This window comes from Haliotis rufescens, unplaced genomic scaffold (assembly GCF_023055435.1).
Source record: "Haliotis rufescens isolate VD_foot unplaced genomic scaffold, xgHalRufe1.0.p SCAF_19, whole genome shotgun sequence".
Lineage (NCBI taxonomy): Eukaryota > Metazoa > Mollusca > Gastropoda > Lepetellida > Haliotidae > Haliotis > Haliotis rufescens.
In genome coordinates this window covers 18,245,255-18,261,602 of record NW_025963879.1, presented here as the reverse complement: position 1 = coordinate 18,261,602, position 16,348 = coordinate 18,245,255, and the positions used below count along the sequence as shown (strand labels likewise).

General features: G+C 42.5%; 1 protein-coding gene across 2 annotated transcripts in view; it reads left to right on the top strand.

Moving 5' to 3' along the window:
* LOC124137538 (protein broad-minded-like) overlaps window positions 1-16,348 on the top strand; it is a 64,893-nt gene that overhangs the window by 22,022 nt on the left and 26,523 nt on the right. For both annotated transcript variants that reach the window (XM_048398961.1, XM_048398960.1), the window contains exons 8-18: window positions 432-535; window positions 1,522-1,583; window positions 1,962-2,094; window positions 2,497-2,553; window positions 4,281-4,383; window positions 5,238-5,378; window positions 6,251-6,337; window positions 8,127-8,269; window positions 9,852-9,979; window positions 13,054-13,255; window positions 15,383-15,468. In XM_048398961.1, the coding sequence (XP_048254918.1) occupies window positions 432-535; window positions 1,522-1,583; window positions 1,962-2,094; window positions 2,497-2,553; window positions 4,281-4,383; window positions 5,238-5,378; window positions 6,251-6,337; window positions 8,127-8,269; window positions 9,852-9,979; window positions 13,054-13,255; window positions 15,383-15,468 (1,246 nt within the window). The remainder of the gene's footprint in view (window positions 1-431; window positions 536-1,521; window positions 1,584-1,961; window positions 2,095-2,496; window positions 2,554-4,280; window positions 4,384-5,237; window positions 5,379-6,250; window positions 6,338-8,126; window positions 8,270-9,851; window positions 9,980-13,053; window positions 13,256-15,382; window positions 15,469-16,348) is intronic.

Here is a 16,348-nt window from a genome sequence, read left to right as displayed (position 1 = left end):
TTGTCATGTTCTTAATCATGGTGCTCAAGTAAATTGATGCACTATGCTAGGTAAGACCCATTTTATGACAATATATTTCTTGATTATTGATCAGATCATCTAGACTGGTGGCGCAACATTTGAGCCTCGAAATTTAAGCCTAGTTCGGCAAGGGTGGAAACTTGACTTTTATAGTCAGTTAATGCCCTTGCCTCTAGAAGATGAGGCGCAAGAAGTAGCCATGACAGATGTAGTTTCAAACAATAGAAATGAGTAATGAGAAAAGGGTAGCCTTATAAAACCAACTTCGTTTTTTTTCTTACTCATTACTCATTTCTGTTATTTACAGACCACCATCATATAGCTGGTATATTGCTGAGTGTGGCCTTAAAACAAACAAACAAACAAACTATAAAACCAACTAATTGACTGATGGCATTGTTTTGTTACAGCGGAATACCTCCTGGAGCAATTCCAGTCCCCGAGCAGCTCCATCCCCCATGTCAAGGCGGGACTCGACTCTGTCCGCCCAGAGATCAGCAAACTCCTCAAGGCTGTAAGTCACGTTATTTGTGTGAATAGGTTTCCACCAACCTCTACTTGTATGGATTGGTGGTCAGGCTTTGTGTCCTGCTTGATTGAGTGTCGTCTTATCCTGATGATGTGGGTCATTGCTCATGATATCAGTCACTGGTTACAGACCTCTGTCATGTAGCTGGAATATTGCTGTTTGGGCATAAAACAACAACACAAAACAATGCATTAGTTGTTCATATAACATTGCGAGTGAGTGAGTTGGGATTGTGACAGTTTCAACAGTCAGTCTTTCAGTTATATTATGGCTTATTAGCCTGTGAGTCAATTCTGAAGTGACAAATGAAATGTGTCTATGAAAAACACACAAGCATGGGTTCAACAGCCAGATTATGTTTCTAGATTTGTCAGCATCGTGCTTGTGGGTTTCACCAAAGAGGTAACCATCTAAGACCTGCATCGCTTCACACATTTTACTGCCCCTGCTTAATATAATTGAAATACTAATCAAACCGGTGTTAGACCCAACTCCATACCCATGCTCGTAGGTTTCACCAAAGTGGTAAACGTCTAAGACCTGCATCACTTTAGGCTTTCCTCCTACATGAAGCTGACACGCCGTGATATTACTGGAATACTGTTAAAAGCGGTGTTGGACCAAACTCACTAATCTCTCATCATGATTATCAACAGAACATTTCACAATAATGAGTGGAAATAGAGGAGTCATATTCTTGTTCTTGACTTCTTTGAATACGGTTATTATACCCGTGAAGATCTGGTTTTGTATAAATCAATCACCGGATTGTCTGGTCCAGATTCAATTATTTACAGACCACCGTTGTATAGCTGGAATATTGCTGAGTGCAGCGTTAAACAACAAACAAAAAGCAAACACACAAGCACACAAACAAAACCTCTTTGAAAGATGGCAGCATTAATATTGTGTCAGAGTAGCTTCCCTTAGTTACCTTGACATTACCCCTACTATGTCATTATCTCCCCTAGTTACGCCTGATGAATGAGTTCCAGCAGGAAGCACCAAACTACTGGATACGATATCCTGATAGGTGAGTCTACTTCCTGTTGTGTGACCTAGATGGAATTCTGGGATAGAAAGGACCCATTATTTAAGGTTTCTGACAAGTTTTTCTGACTGACATAAGACACTCAAAAACACTATCGTAAAGGTGAGATTGGTCCAAATGTTGGTGTTAAAGTTTAACATTTAATGCCAGTGAAATATTATTTATTTTGTGACATTAAATAAGTCTGCTTATAATGAAAGTAAACTTATCATAATCGACAGCAGATGGACTCGTTCTGCGTCAAAGTAGTCATTTTATGTTGCTTTCTTAATGATAACTTTGCACCAGTGGTTGGTGCGAGCTGTTTTTGTACTGTTGTATAAGTGGAATAATGAATAAACCCCCACTCTGTCTGTTCAGGTATGTGGAGGAAATTGTCGAGAGCACCCTGAACCTCATATCTGTGCCCCAGTCAGGGCCCACTCAGAGACTCGCACCATTACATTTCATTGCTCTGATTGACCCCAAGGCCCAGTGGTTCATCAAATGGATGGTAAGATCTACTGTTTTTATTAGTTTATAGTGTTATGATCCAAGATTATTGCACTTATATAGCGACACAAATTCTTACGAACTGATTATCAAGCAAACTGAGTGTATCTGAATTCATTTGACTTGTGCTTCCATGTTTCCTGATTATGTAGACGGCATCTTGGCCCAGTGGTCTAAGTGCAACAGTATGTTGTGTAAAACTGAATCTCCTAGCCGTGCCCTACCCACTTTTCATGGGTTTGAATCCCAGATTCGCCTTGATTATGATCCTTGGTTTGTAAACCATGCACAGCCTGCTTTAACATAGACTTTCCTCACACAGCCTGCTGACGTGGCATGATAAATGTATAATTGAATAAGCCTAGCCCACTTTCTCACACCTAATTATGTCATGTTGTTCCAGCACGGCAACTACAGCAGGAAGGTGCTACTGCAGACTCTAGAGAAGTACAGACCAGTTGTAAGTATACCTCTTGGCCACCGTGGTTCGCCTGGTTTGAAATCAGTGAATCTCCCTGTGTAACAAGGATAGTGACTGTCTGTCGTCATATTGACACCTTGGTTGAATAGTTTCGACATCGAGATATATATCTCCTACGGTTGTGAAGTGAGGACAATGTACTGATGTTTGCTGTAACGTGTAATGATGTAAATGTGCCAGTTCTATCTCTGACTGTCTTTGTGTCATGTCATCTCTCTGACTGTCTGTGTGTCATGTCATCTCTCTGACTGTCTTCGTTTCATGTTCCCAGTGAATGTCTTTGTGTCATGGTCTCTCTGTGATAGTCAGTGTATCATGTTCTCTCTGTGACTGTCTTTGTGTCATGGTCTCTCTGGGACTGTCTGTGTGTCATGTCATCTCTCTGACTGTCTGTGTGTCATGTCATCTCTCTGACTGTCTGTGTGTCATGTCATCTCTCTGACTGTCTTCGTTTCATGTTCCCAGTGAATGTCTTTGTGTCATGGTCTCTCTGTGATAGTCAGTGTATCATGTTCTCTCTGTGACTGTCTTTGTGTCATGGTCTCTCTGGGACTGTCTGTGTGTCATGTCATCTCTCTGACTGTCTGTGTGTCATGTCATCTCTCTGACTGTCTTCGTTTCATGTTCCCAGTGACTGTCTTTGTGTCATGGTCTCTGTGACAGTCAGTGTATCATGTTCTCTCTGTGACTGTCTTTGTGTCATGGTCTCTCTGTGACAGTCAGTGTATCATGTTCTCTCTGTGACTGTCTTTGTGTCATGGTCTCTCTGGGACTGTCTGTGTGTCATGTCATCTCTCTGACTGTCTGTGTGTCATGTCATCTCTCTGACTGTCTTTGTTTCATGTTCCCAGTGAATGTCTTTGTTTCATGTTCCCAGTGAATGTCTTTGTTTCATGTTCCCAGTGAATGTCTTTGTTTCATGTTCCCAGTGAATGTCTTTGTGTCATGTTCTCTCTGTGACTGAGGGGCGGTCAGGTAGCCTAGTGGTTAAAGCATTTGCTCGTCAAGCCGAGGACCCGGGTTCGATTCCCGACATGGGTACAGTGTGTGAAGCCCATTTCTGGTGTCCCCCACCGTGATATTGCTGGAATATTGCTAAAAGCGACGTAAAACCATACTCACTCACTCACTCACTCACTCTGTGACTGTCTTTGTGTCATGTTCCAAGTGACTGTCTGTGTGTTATGTCATCTCTCTGACTGTCTTCGTTATATGTTCCCAGTGAATGTCTTTGTGTCATATTCTCTCTCTGACGGTCTGTGTTTCATGTTCTCTCTCTGACTGTCTGTGTGTCATATTCTCTCTCTGACGGTCTGTGTTTCATGTTCTATCTCTGACTGTCTTCGTTTCATGTTCCAAATGACTGTCTTTGTGTCATATTCTCTCTCTGACAGTCTGTGTGTCATGTTCTCTCTCTGACTGTCTTCGTTTCATGTTCTCCCTATCTCTCTCTCTCTCTCTCTCTCCCTCTCTCTCTCTCTCTCTCTCTCTCTCTCTCTCTCGCTCTCTCTCCTTCTCGATGTATTTGGTCAGACTCTCTCATGATGTTGTTATATCTTGCCCCATCCTTTCTCTTAGACTCTTGCCATCACATTCTCTTTTCACCCTCATGGTCCTGAATAGCTGACATACTGCCTGTGACAGCATTCACTCACTCTTGACTCTGTCTTATGTCCATACAGATGCTGTATCTGTTTCTCTTCTAGGTTGAGAACACAGTAAAGCACTGCCTGGAGTTCTCAGCTGCCCGCAAGTTCCCCCAGGACATGATGAGTGAGATGTCCGACTCTGTGTCCAAGTTGTCCCTCAGTACGTTGGTGATACGTTGGCTAGCTTTTGCATAGTGGGTGTGATGTGTTGGCTAGCTGTGGCATAGTGGGAGTGATGTGTTGGCTAGCTGTGGCATAGTGGGTGTGATGTGTTGGCTAGCTGTGGCATAGTGGGAGTGATGTGTTGGCTAGCTGTGGCATAGTGGGTGTGATACGTTGGCTAGCTGTGGCATAGTGGGAGTGATGTGTTGGCTAGCTGTGGCATAGTTGGTGTGATGTGTTGGCTAGCTGTGGCATAGTTGGTGTGATGTGTTGGCTAGCTGTGGCATAGTGGGTGTGATGTGTTGGCTAGCTGTGGCATAGTGGGATGTGATGTGTTGACTAGCTGTGGCAGAGTGGGTGTGATGTGTTGGCTAGCTGTGGCATAGTGGTGTATGATGTGTTGGCTAGCTGTGGCATAGTGGGGTGTGATGTGTTGGCTAGCTGTGGCAGAGTGGGTGTGATGTGTTGGCTAGCTGTGGCATAGTGGGGTGTGATGTGTTGGCTAGCTGTGGCATAGTGGGTGTGATGTGTTGGCTAGCTGGAGGCATAGTGATCACTGATGTGATACATTGGCTTGCCAGGTGTATAGTGGGATTTGATATGTTGGCTAGCTGTGGCATAGTGGGGTGTGATACATTGGCTAGCTAGGTGTATAGTGGGATGTGATATGTTGGCTAGCTGAAGGCATAGTGATGTGATACATTGGCTAGCTAGGTGTATAGTGGGATGTGATATGTTGGCTAGCTGTGGCAGAGTGGGGTGTGATGTGTTGGTCCCAACAAACAATAACAGTTGGGTGAACTGGGGATTTAGCACTACTGTATAAGCTCAACATATACTTTTCCATCACAGATATATCATCAAGTGACCAGCGAATGTTTTACACTGGACCAGAGTTGGATTACGCATACTTCATCCACTGTGTGTGTATCCTAGGGAAACTCCTGTGTTTCCAGAATGGGCGCAAGTTCTTCCCCCTCAAGCTTAAAGACGGTACATTCACTATAGGGATCATTGTCAGTACTATGAGTTGTAATTGTGAGGTAAGGAAATAAGGCATGCATAACTCACAGAGGTCAAGACCCATGAAGATCCGGGGTAGAATAGGTCTTCAGCAACCCATGCATGACGTAAAAGGCGACTATGCTTGTCGTAAGAGGTGACTAATGGGATCGGGTGGTCAGGCTCGCTGACTTGGTTGATGCATGTCATCGTATCGTAATTGCATGGATCGATAGTCATGATGTCAATCACTGGATTGTTTGGTCCAGACTCAAATATTTACAGACAGCCGTCATACAGCTGGAACAACAAACAAACAAACACAGAGGTGAAATGAGCTTGACTCGGTGCATCAACTTTTTGCAAACTCAACTGTTGCCAGATATTGAAGCAATTTGATATTGAGTCGATGGTTGCAAGGCTATGGCACGTTTCACTACAAATATTGCCGACGTAATCTGAGTGATCGTTTGTATGAGCACCTGACAGTTTGTCTCTCACTGAAATAGGTCCGTGTCTTAGTTTGTTGGTTAAAATTAGCAACAACACTGCAAATTGTTCGTATATATTCACGGTTAAAGAGAAATGTAGGTGTGTATTTGAATTCGTGAAGTATTGACGATGTGTTGAGATTTCCAAATAATGAAATGAAATAATGAAATCTCCACACATAGTCAATACTTTGATCACTGATATTTAGAACACTGCTCAAGTTTGGGATTGCTGACATTTAAGACACGGTGCTCCAGCTCTACCCCATATTCTTATTGCCTATCGAGCAAACATGCCCATCCAAGTATGTTACAATCTCACGTCTGTGATGATGATTCTGATTGTGTAATTTTGTCTCTCCATATTTTCAGAAAGTGTCACCATCAACCGACTACTGAAGGCTCTAGTTCTACTGATTGTTGACCCAGGCAGTTCCTCCTCCAACAAGTCCCCCAGTAGTGAGTCAACATGTTGCCTTGTATAGTAGGACTCTATATTATCGCAGTATTGGTAAATCTCGTAATCCACACCCCCTATCGACTGTTTACTAATGCAAATCTAAGCATGATATTTCATCACTTGATCGAATACAGGACTCGTTATGGTCGGTCAAGTGTAAACGTAAATTTTTTTATGATAGTTTTTGGAATGTTTTTGAAGTGGAATTACCCCTACCTCCATTCAAAATAGATTAGAAAAGAACCCATTTGTTTAGACAAAGTCCCTTGACCCAACCTATGTCGTATGCATACTGATTATGCATAATCCTAAACAGGAAGTGATGTAAACCACATTATTCACACCTATCACACCACAAAATGGCCATACCGCGATAATATAGAGTTGCCCGCCTTTTAGTCACTAATGACATATACTTTGTTTACTGAACTCGGTAAAGAAATTCAGTGTCAATAATTCCTAATTGATCTGTCATAAAAGTTGAACAAAAGAAACATTTTGCGTATAAAATATTTAATAGGTCTGTAAGCGTGCATGCACCATTATGATCCATTATAAATTAACTACTGCAATAATATAGCATTAGATCTGTTCTTGGTGCCTGAAGCATGCTGTGTGTTTAAGCAAAATGTTTATGGCAGGCCAGTGACTTGTACTTGCACACAGGTAAACTGAAGGATCACAGGAAAATGAAGATATGAACACGCTTATTGCACAGGATTCTCAAAATAAACACTGAGTTTCAGAAATGAGAAGGGTATTATTAATCGTAATGAAAAGTAACAAACCCTTAATATCTAGCTCGACCCGTGAAGATCCGGGGTAGAATAGGTCTTAAGCCACCCACGCTTGCCATAAAAGGTGACAATGCTTGTTGTAAGAGGCGACTAACGGGATTGGGTGGTCAGGCTCGCTGACTTGGTTGATGCACGTCTTTGTATTCCAGTTGTTTGATGTCAATCACATGATTGTCTGGTCCAGACTCGATTACTGTAAATCTTGAAATTAACATGAGCGTGAATTACATGCGAAAAATGCGAGTGGTCTTCGTTCACAGTAATGAAACTTCGCATTATTTCTCCCAAATGACTATGAACAATAAAACGGCCTCACTGCACACTCGTGTCAAAATAGGCATCACTGACCTCTCCAATCAGTGAACTGTTGTTGGTTCAATTATCTTATTGCCTTTTAACTTACTTCCTTAATGCCAGTCAACAGAATAAACATATAAACTGTGTGTTGTTTTTAGGAAAACACTGTTTATTGTTATTACGGAAGCCCTTTACTCAGTGCTAAATAAACGGTGCTATTTGTGTTAGATTTGATTAAGCTAAGGATCTGTATCATTCCACTGGGGATGGGGTGGGGGGAGTTGCATTGATATTGAGACACATTTTTGGCCAGGGGTCAGCAGTCGTATTAATTTGGAGACGCATTAATTTCAAGATTTACAGTGTTTACAGACCACTGTCATATAGCTTGAATATTGCTGAGTAATAAACAACAAACATAAAATAATATCTAGCTCAAGTTTGAAGATGGATCAAAGTGTTCTTCTTGTGGGTACACTTACATTCCAAAGGGCACGCGCAGACATCTTGGCTTGAAAAAAATCTTTTCTATCCCTGACAACTAAAGGCTTATTTGTGTTTATTCTTGATGTTTGACACATTGAAGGTGAGCTACAGCAGAAAGTGGTAGCAATGGCATTGTGAGTGAGGAGTATGGGAGTAGACTGTATGTTATTTAAGAGAAATAATGAACTGTTAATTTCCCTACGCCCAGATCAGTACGAACCTGCAACGTTTGTCACGATGGTGATGAAGGATCTGTGCAAGTCGGAGCAGGTGTGTCAGATTTGTCTGTGTAACGACGACATCACCGACTCTCTCCTCTCCCCTGTCTTCAAGTTCCTCGACAACAACCTGGTGAGTCAGTCACATGACAGGACAACAGCTTTTGAAGTCATGGTGACTGCAATACATGTCTGGGATTTATCTAGACATGCCCTTAGGCCTCAAGTCTGCAGCAAATATTGGTAATAATTCCCAAACTGGAATAAAAGATGTCCCAATTCAGGATATCATCAGTTTTAACAGAACAGTCTGTGACTGTCACTGGTCGGAAGTCCGTGTCTAGTAAAATTCTGTTCAGTCTAGTAAGCTAAGCTGACATCAGTCCATGTGATACACTAAACTTTACTGAAAATGATGAAGAGTTCGGCCAGGAGACAAATGATTTTGCCACAGACTTATATCATATGTTATGTCTTTGCAAATTTGACAAAAGTGTGACAATATTGCATATAATTCTACATGTAGTAATATATAAACCTTACAAAAAATCCCAATTTTGGACAAATATTATTTCCAAATTTGCATTACATGGGCACTTTGTTAAAAATCCTAGCTACATCCCTGCATGTGTTTTTTATATTGATTCTGATGATAAGGTGCAGTCCTATGTTGATGTATGTTATAATGAGCCTTGATATTGCTAAAAAAATATTGGAAGACTTTCCTGGTGACAAGTTGGCTTCCTCCTAATGATGTGTATGATGTATTACCCCCACTGGCATGGATACAGGTGAAATATTGTTCATCAGTTCTCACTGAACATTGTCATGTTTGCTTTATGCTGATGGGCTAGTTCACACGTTACAGTGATGGGATCTCATATTGTCACATATGATTGAGACCCGTGAAGATCCGGGGTAGAATAGGTCTTCAGCAACCCATGCTTGCCGTAAAGGGCGACTAATGGGATCGGTCCCAATTGCGTGGATCGATGCTCATGATGTCAATCACTGGACAGTCTGGTCCAGACTCGAATATTTACAGATCGACGTCATATAGCTGGAATATTGCTGAGTGCGGCGCAAAACAGCAAACAAACAAACAAACAAACAAACAAACAAACAAACAAACAAACAAACAAACATATGATTGAAGATTACTTCATCTATTGTACATGATGTCACAAACTGTTCTATGTTCGAACAATGGATTGAACTGATGTCTCCACCTGAGAAAAGTGGGGAACCCACATTGTAACATATTTTCATGGTAAAAATTGCAACTCATTATTGAGACCCATGAAGATCCTGGGTAGAATAGGTCTTCAGCAACCCATGCTTGCCATAAAAGGCGACTATGCGTGTTGTTAGAGGCGGTTGACGGGATCGGGTGGTCAGGCTCACTGACTTGGTTGATGCATGTCATGGTATTCCAATTGCATGGATCAATGCCCATGATGTCAATCACGGGATTGTCTGGTCCAGACTTGATCTTTTACAGACCGCCGTCATGGTTCTGGAATATTGCTGAGTGCGGTGTTAAACAACAAACAACAACAAGATTATTGATAATCTGCTCCTCTTGAACTAATGTTGAAAGCCTCTTGCCAAGCCTTGTGATAAATTCACTTGGCATAACTCCTTGTAGCGCATGGATTATTCGTCAATTAATTCCTGACAATTCCCCTTTTACTAACTGCCATGTTCCTCCCCAGGGCAACCATCCTCCCAGTGAGGGTACACTCCTACACGTGGCGGACATCTTGTCTATTCTCGCTTCCAACAGTAGGGGGCGCTGTCACCTCATGTATGGAGAAGGTCGCGATTTACAGAATCGCTCCAAGTAAGTCTTACTTGCCTAATGACACTTTCAGTTCTCAGAACTTTAATCCTGTTCAAGTCTTTGAATGGCATTTAGAAGTGATACACATAAGGAAGAGAATTTATGGATGTCAACTTCTTTATTATGATGAAACATAACGTTTTGGAGTATATGCTTACTCCATCATCAGGTGAATGAATGCTATGAGGCAGAAAGCATGTATATGTACCTGTAAGAATAACAAAAGTAATAAGACAACAAAAGGTGGAAACTAACAAGGAGGCCACCAAATAATTGCCGCTGATTGGTGATTAGTAAAAGACAATAAAAGACTTTTCAGTAATTAGTGCTGATGGTTATGGACAACTGAATTTTAATCCTGTTATGTACTTGCTTCTCGTGATATAACTGTTCAAAGCTGTGTTACTCCAAAGTCACTCACTCTTTGAGAGAAAGTCTTCAAATTCTCATTTGATGGCTCATTTTAAATTTACATAAATTATCCAAGTTGAAGGGACTGATAAAGATTTGTCACATGGTTTGAGTAGTGTTTCAGTCACATCAGGGCAGTCGGCTTAATGTGAGAGGAAAGCCCAAATGATGACAGTGGGCAATATGTATCATTTTGGTGACATTCACAAGCATCAAGCATTATTTGGGGGGATAGGGGACTCAAATATGCCACAACCAACAATCTGCAAGACCTAACTGCAAATAACAACCCACAACCTACAATCTGCAAGACCTAACTACAAATAACAACCCACAACCTACAATCCGCAAGACCTAACTGCGAATAACAACCCACAACCTACAATCTGCAAGACCTAACTACAAATAACAACCCACAACCTACAATCCGCAAGACCTAACTACAAATAACAACCCACAACCTACAATCCGCAAGACCTAACTGCAAATAACAACCCACAACCCACAACCCGCAAGACCTAACTGCAAATAACAACCCACAACCTACAATCCGCAAGACCTAACTACAAATAACAACCCACAACCCACAACCTACAATCCGCCAAACCTAACTACAAATAACAACCCACAACCCACAACCAACAACCAACAACCTACAATCCGCCAAACCTAACTACAAATAACAACCCATAACCCACAACCTACAATCTGCAAGACCTAACTACAAATAACAACCCACAACCTACAATCCGCAAGACCTAACTACAAATAACAACCCACAACCCACAACCTACAATCTGCAAGACCTAACTACAAATAACAACCCACAACCTACAATCCGCAAGACCTAACTACAAATAACAACCCACAACCCACAACCTACAATCCGCAAGACCTAACTACAAATAACAACCCACAACCTACAATCTGCAAGACCTAACTACAAATAACAACCCACAACCTACAATCCGCAAGACCTAACTACAAATAACAACCCACAACCCACAACCTACAATCCGCAAGACCTAACTACAAATAACAACCCACAACCTACAATCTGCAAGACCTAACTACAAATAACAACCCACAACCTACAATCCGCAAGACCTAACTACAAATAACAACTCACAACCTACAATCCGCAAGACCTAACTACAAATAACAACCCACAACCCACAAATTCCTGGCAACTTAGGTCAGTCATTCCCTGCAAGAGTGAGTGAGTGAGTTAGTTGGGTTTAACGCTGCTTTTAACAGTATTCCAGTTATATCGCGGCGTGTCAGCTTAATGTGGGAGGAAAGCCCGAAGTGATGCAGGTCTCAGACATTTACCACTTCGGTGAAACCCACAAGCACGGGTATGGTGCTGACAAACCTAGAAACATAATCAAGGCAAACCAGAATTTCGAACCCACAATCATAGGTTTCTGGCGTACCCAAGGGACGCAACTCTGCACAACAAATCGCGGCGCCTTATATGACTGGGCCATGCATGCCCCCTCCCTGCAAGAGACACTAGGCAACATGACTGTGAATGCATTACAAATATGAAAGGTGCCTACATTAGTCTAATTCATTATTTCATTTCAATCCTTATAATTAAGTTCGACAAAGAAAACATGTGTCACCACAATAGTTTAACCAACAACACTTGTATATATCAAAACAGACAAAAATGACGAGATTGATAAACATTCCAGGTGTATGAATACATACTGTGGCGTGACATGAATCAGGTGATTTTTTCATTTATGTATATAACTTGACACGCCCACAAATCAGTAGCCAATCAACAGAGAGAAGAATCAAAACAAAGTTCACAGGACCTGTCAATCAAGGCGAAAAGGACTGCAACAGTCAGACTGTAGCAAACCGGAACAAATATGTCCGTGAAAAAGTGGCTGTTTCAAATGACATGGTCAGTTACCGCCAGATTCGAACATTGGTTCCCCGAGAACGGGAAGACACAGTTGGAAAAATGTGGGTGAGAAATTAAACCCAAAGACATGAAATTTGTGGAACCAAGGCGAGTGAAAAACAAAGACAGGCGAGCACACGCCTCGTTTCATTCCGTCTCGTCCTTCGGCCTCATACAGTGGTTCAGAACACGAATATACATGAATGTCCATAAAAGGTACTGTGCATCACAATGCAGATAAGCAGAAGGAATATTCCCTCAAATATAATATTGGGATTCCTCGAAATTCCATAGTAATATAAGTAGTCGGTGGCGTGGCTAATATTTTTACATTCATTGGGAAATGAATGCAATAACACATGACTAATTCAGCAAATCAGAATGCAGGAGTCATAATAAACCCAATGAAAATTTGTTTATATCAGGCAGGGTTAGAAACTAACAGTTTTCATCCACTAGCCCTAATAATGATAACATACAGCAAAACCCCTAAAAAGGGTAAATTTCTACTAGTCCTTATGATACCTTTACCATTGGGCACTTTGGCAAGGACTATAGGACTCGTGCCAATTTCTAACGCTGTTATCAGTATTCAAAATGAATGGGATACTGGGGTCTTTCCTGGATCAGCCCCTGTGGAATTGCACTCTTGGAGCTCTAAATCTGTTTACATTACTGTTATGACAAGGACTTTCCTGCTTAGATTTTATCACTGCATAGCATATCTGTGTTTGTGTTTCCATAGGTCATCAGCAGCCCATGTTATTGCCGAGTTCACAAAGAAAGCCCTGATGTCCTCCCTGCCGTGTGGCGCAGGGTCTCAGCCCTCCTCTACTGTAGTGGGAGCCTACCTGTACATATGTAGACAGCTGTATAATACATGTCAGGGCCTGCTGGTGCTACAGCAGTACGACCTGCACAACACAGTGGCTACAGCGTGGAGAGAGGTGAGTGTATCGATACATAGTGTACTACAGCAGTACGACCTGCACAACACAGTGGCTACAGCGTGGAGAGAGGTGAGTGTATCCATAAATAGTGTACTACAGCAGTACGACCTGCACAACACAGTGGCTACAGCCTGGAGAGAGGTGAGTGTATCGATACATAGTGTACTACAGCAGTACGACCTGCACAACACAGTGGCTACAGCGTGGAGAGAGGTGAGTGTATCCATACATAGTGTACTACAGCAGTACGACCTGCACAACACAGTGGCTACAGCGTGGAGAGAGGTGAGTGTATCCATAAATAGTGTACTACAGCAGTACGACCTGCACAACACAGTGGCTACAGCGTGGAGAGAGGTGAGTGTATCCATACATAGTGTACTACAGCAGTACGACCTGCACAACACAGTGGCTACAGCGTGGAGAGAGGTGAGTGTATCCATACATAGTGTACTACAGCAGTACGACCTGCACAACACAGTGGCTACAGCGTGGAGAGAGGTGAGTGTATCCATAAATAGTGTACTACAGCAGTACGACCTGCACAACACAGTGGCTACAGCGTGGAGAGAGGTGAGTGTATCCATACATAGTGTACTACAGCAGTACGACCTGCACAACACAGTGGCTACAGCGTGGAGAGAGGTGAGTGTATCCATACATAGTGTACTACAGCAGTACGACCTGCACAACACAGTGGCTACAGCCTGGAGAGAGGTGAGTGTATCCATACATAGTGTACTACAGCAGTACGACCTGCACAACACAGTGGCTACAGCGTGGAGAGAGGTGAGTGTATCCATACATAGTGTACTACAGCAGTACGACCTGCACAACACAGTGGCTACAGCGTGGAGAGAGGTGAGTGTATCCATACATAGTGTACTACAGCAGTACGACCTGCACAACACAGTGGCTACAGCGTGGAGAGAGGTGAGTGTATCCATACATAGTGTACTACAGCAGTACGACCTGCACAACACAGTGGCTACAGCGTGGAGAGAGGTGAGTGTATCCATAAATAGTGTACTACAGCAGTACGACCTGCACAACACAGTGGCTACAGCGTGGAGAGAGGTGAGTGTACATAGTGTACTACATAAGAGGGAAATTCCATGATGTGAATCGAACCTGCAACTTTACCCACTTTTTCCCACTGAGCCACCGGACTAGGTGATGAAAGGGTGTTCAATCTTACATGTCATGACCTCAGTTATCTGAATGCTCCTTTTGTCTTTTTTCTCATCCGCTGTCTTTGAACATATTTTATACCGTGACAACTGTACACCATTACAACCAATGTTTTTTTTATTATTTCTGGTATTTCTTGCATTTAGACGGTTCATAAATTAGCATGAACACTCCTCGATTTCAGTTGAAAATGTAAAACCTCGAGGTCTGGAAAAGGCATAAGGCTTTCGCCTTACTCAAGGTTTTACATTCTCAAATTGAGGAATCGTGTTTTAGCTATAACTTCATACACATGTATACAGTATATATTACCAGGTAGGCTGAATCTTTAAGACCAAAGTCCAAGGCATACAGAGACATTTTACCCATTTGTGCATTGTCCTGATGCTTGCTACATTGCTTATACGGTGACAGTCCAGTGAGAACCTACCTGATTTAGAGTGGTCAAAGTACACCATAGCTCTTTTGTTAGAGGAGACTAAATAGGATTGGATGGACTGATCGGCTAGTTTTGCTGACAGTGTGTCTTCATACCCTAATGGGGGGCACGGGTGGCCCAGTCGTCTTGGCATGCCAGAAACCTATGATTATGGGTTTGAATCCCGGTTTGCCCCAATTATGTTTCTTGGTTTGTCAGCACCATACCTGTGCTCATGGGTTTCACCAAAGTGGTAAATGTCTGAGACCTGCATCACTTCGGGCTTTCCTCCCACATTAAGCTGACACGCCGTGATATAACTGGAAAACTGTTAAAAGTGGCGTTAAACCCAACTCACTCACTTACTCATACCCTAATGGTTTGGAAATGTTGCTCATGATATCAACCACTAGTTTGTCTGGCCCAGACTTTATTATTTACAGGTTGCTATGATATAGTTGAAATGCAGCATAAGACAACAAACAAACTAATGTCTTTACTGTCTCCCCACCCAGGCCTCCCAGGCATCTGACCGGGCTGCCACGCCCACTCCGTCCGACTCCAGCACTGATATCAACAAGTCTCACAAGGAAGTCAGTGTGTAAGTACATATTCCTGTGTTGGTTATCAGGCAGACCCCTGTGAAAAGCTTCTGGGTGTGCTGGGCTGGATTTGACCTGTGGCTGGTTTTAAACACCACTGTGCTTGAATACACAATGCTATTATGAAAGTGGTCAGATGTAACACGTTATACTTGGGATAACACTTCTTAGGTAAAGTAAAAATTCTAGTACTTTTGGGGGGTTGGGCTTGGTCTGGGACTCGAACCCATACTCTCAGAGAGAGGCACCTAATTGCCAGCACACAAAGTCAGCAATTTAACCCACTCAGCCACTGATGCTTCCACAAAAATGAAAGTCCGACAACTGGTAGTCTGTTGCCAATTTACACTTATCAGAAGGGTACAGTATGTGATCTAGACTACCAGGTGTCAGACTTTCATTTCTGTGGAAGCCTCGGGGGCTGAGTGGATAGATCGCTCACTTTATGTGCTGGTGATTTGGTGCCTCACTCTGGCAGTATGGGGTCGAATCCCAGATTGGACTCCACCCAAGATAAGTACTACAAGACCCGTGAAGGTCCGGGGTAGAATAGGTCTTCAGCAACCCTTGCTTGCCCTAAAAGGCAACTATGCTTGTCGTAAGAGGCGACTAACGGGATCGGGTGGTCAGGCCCGCTGACTTGGTTTATGCATGTCATCGATCCCAATTTCGTGGATAGATGTTCATAATGTCAATCACTGGATTGTCTGGTCCAGACTCGATAATTTACAGACCGCCGTCATATAGCTGGAATATTGCCGAGTGCGGCGTTAAACAACAAACAAAAAAACAAACGAAAGTACTAGAATTTGAACTTTACTAAAGAAGTGTTATCCCAAATATAACATGTGTTACACCACTATGCTTGGTTTTCCCTCT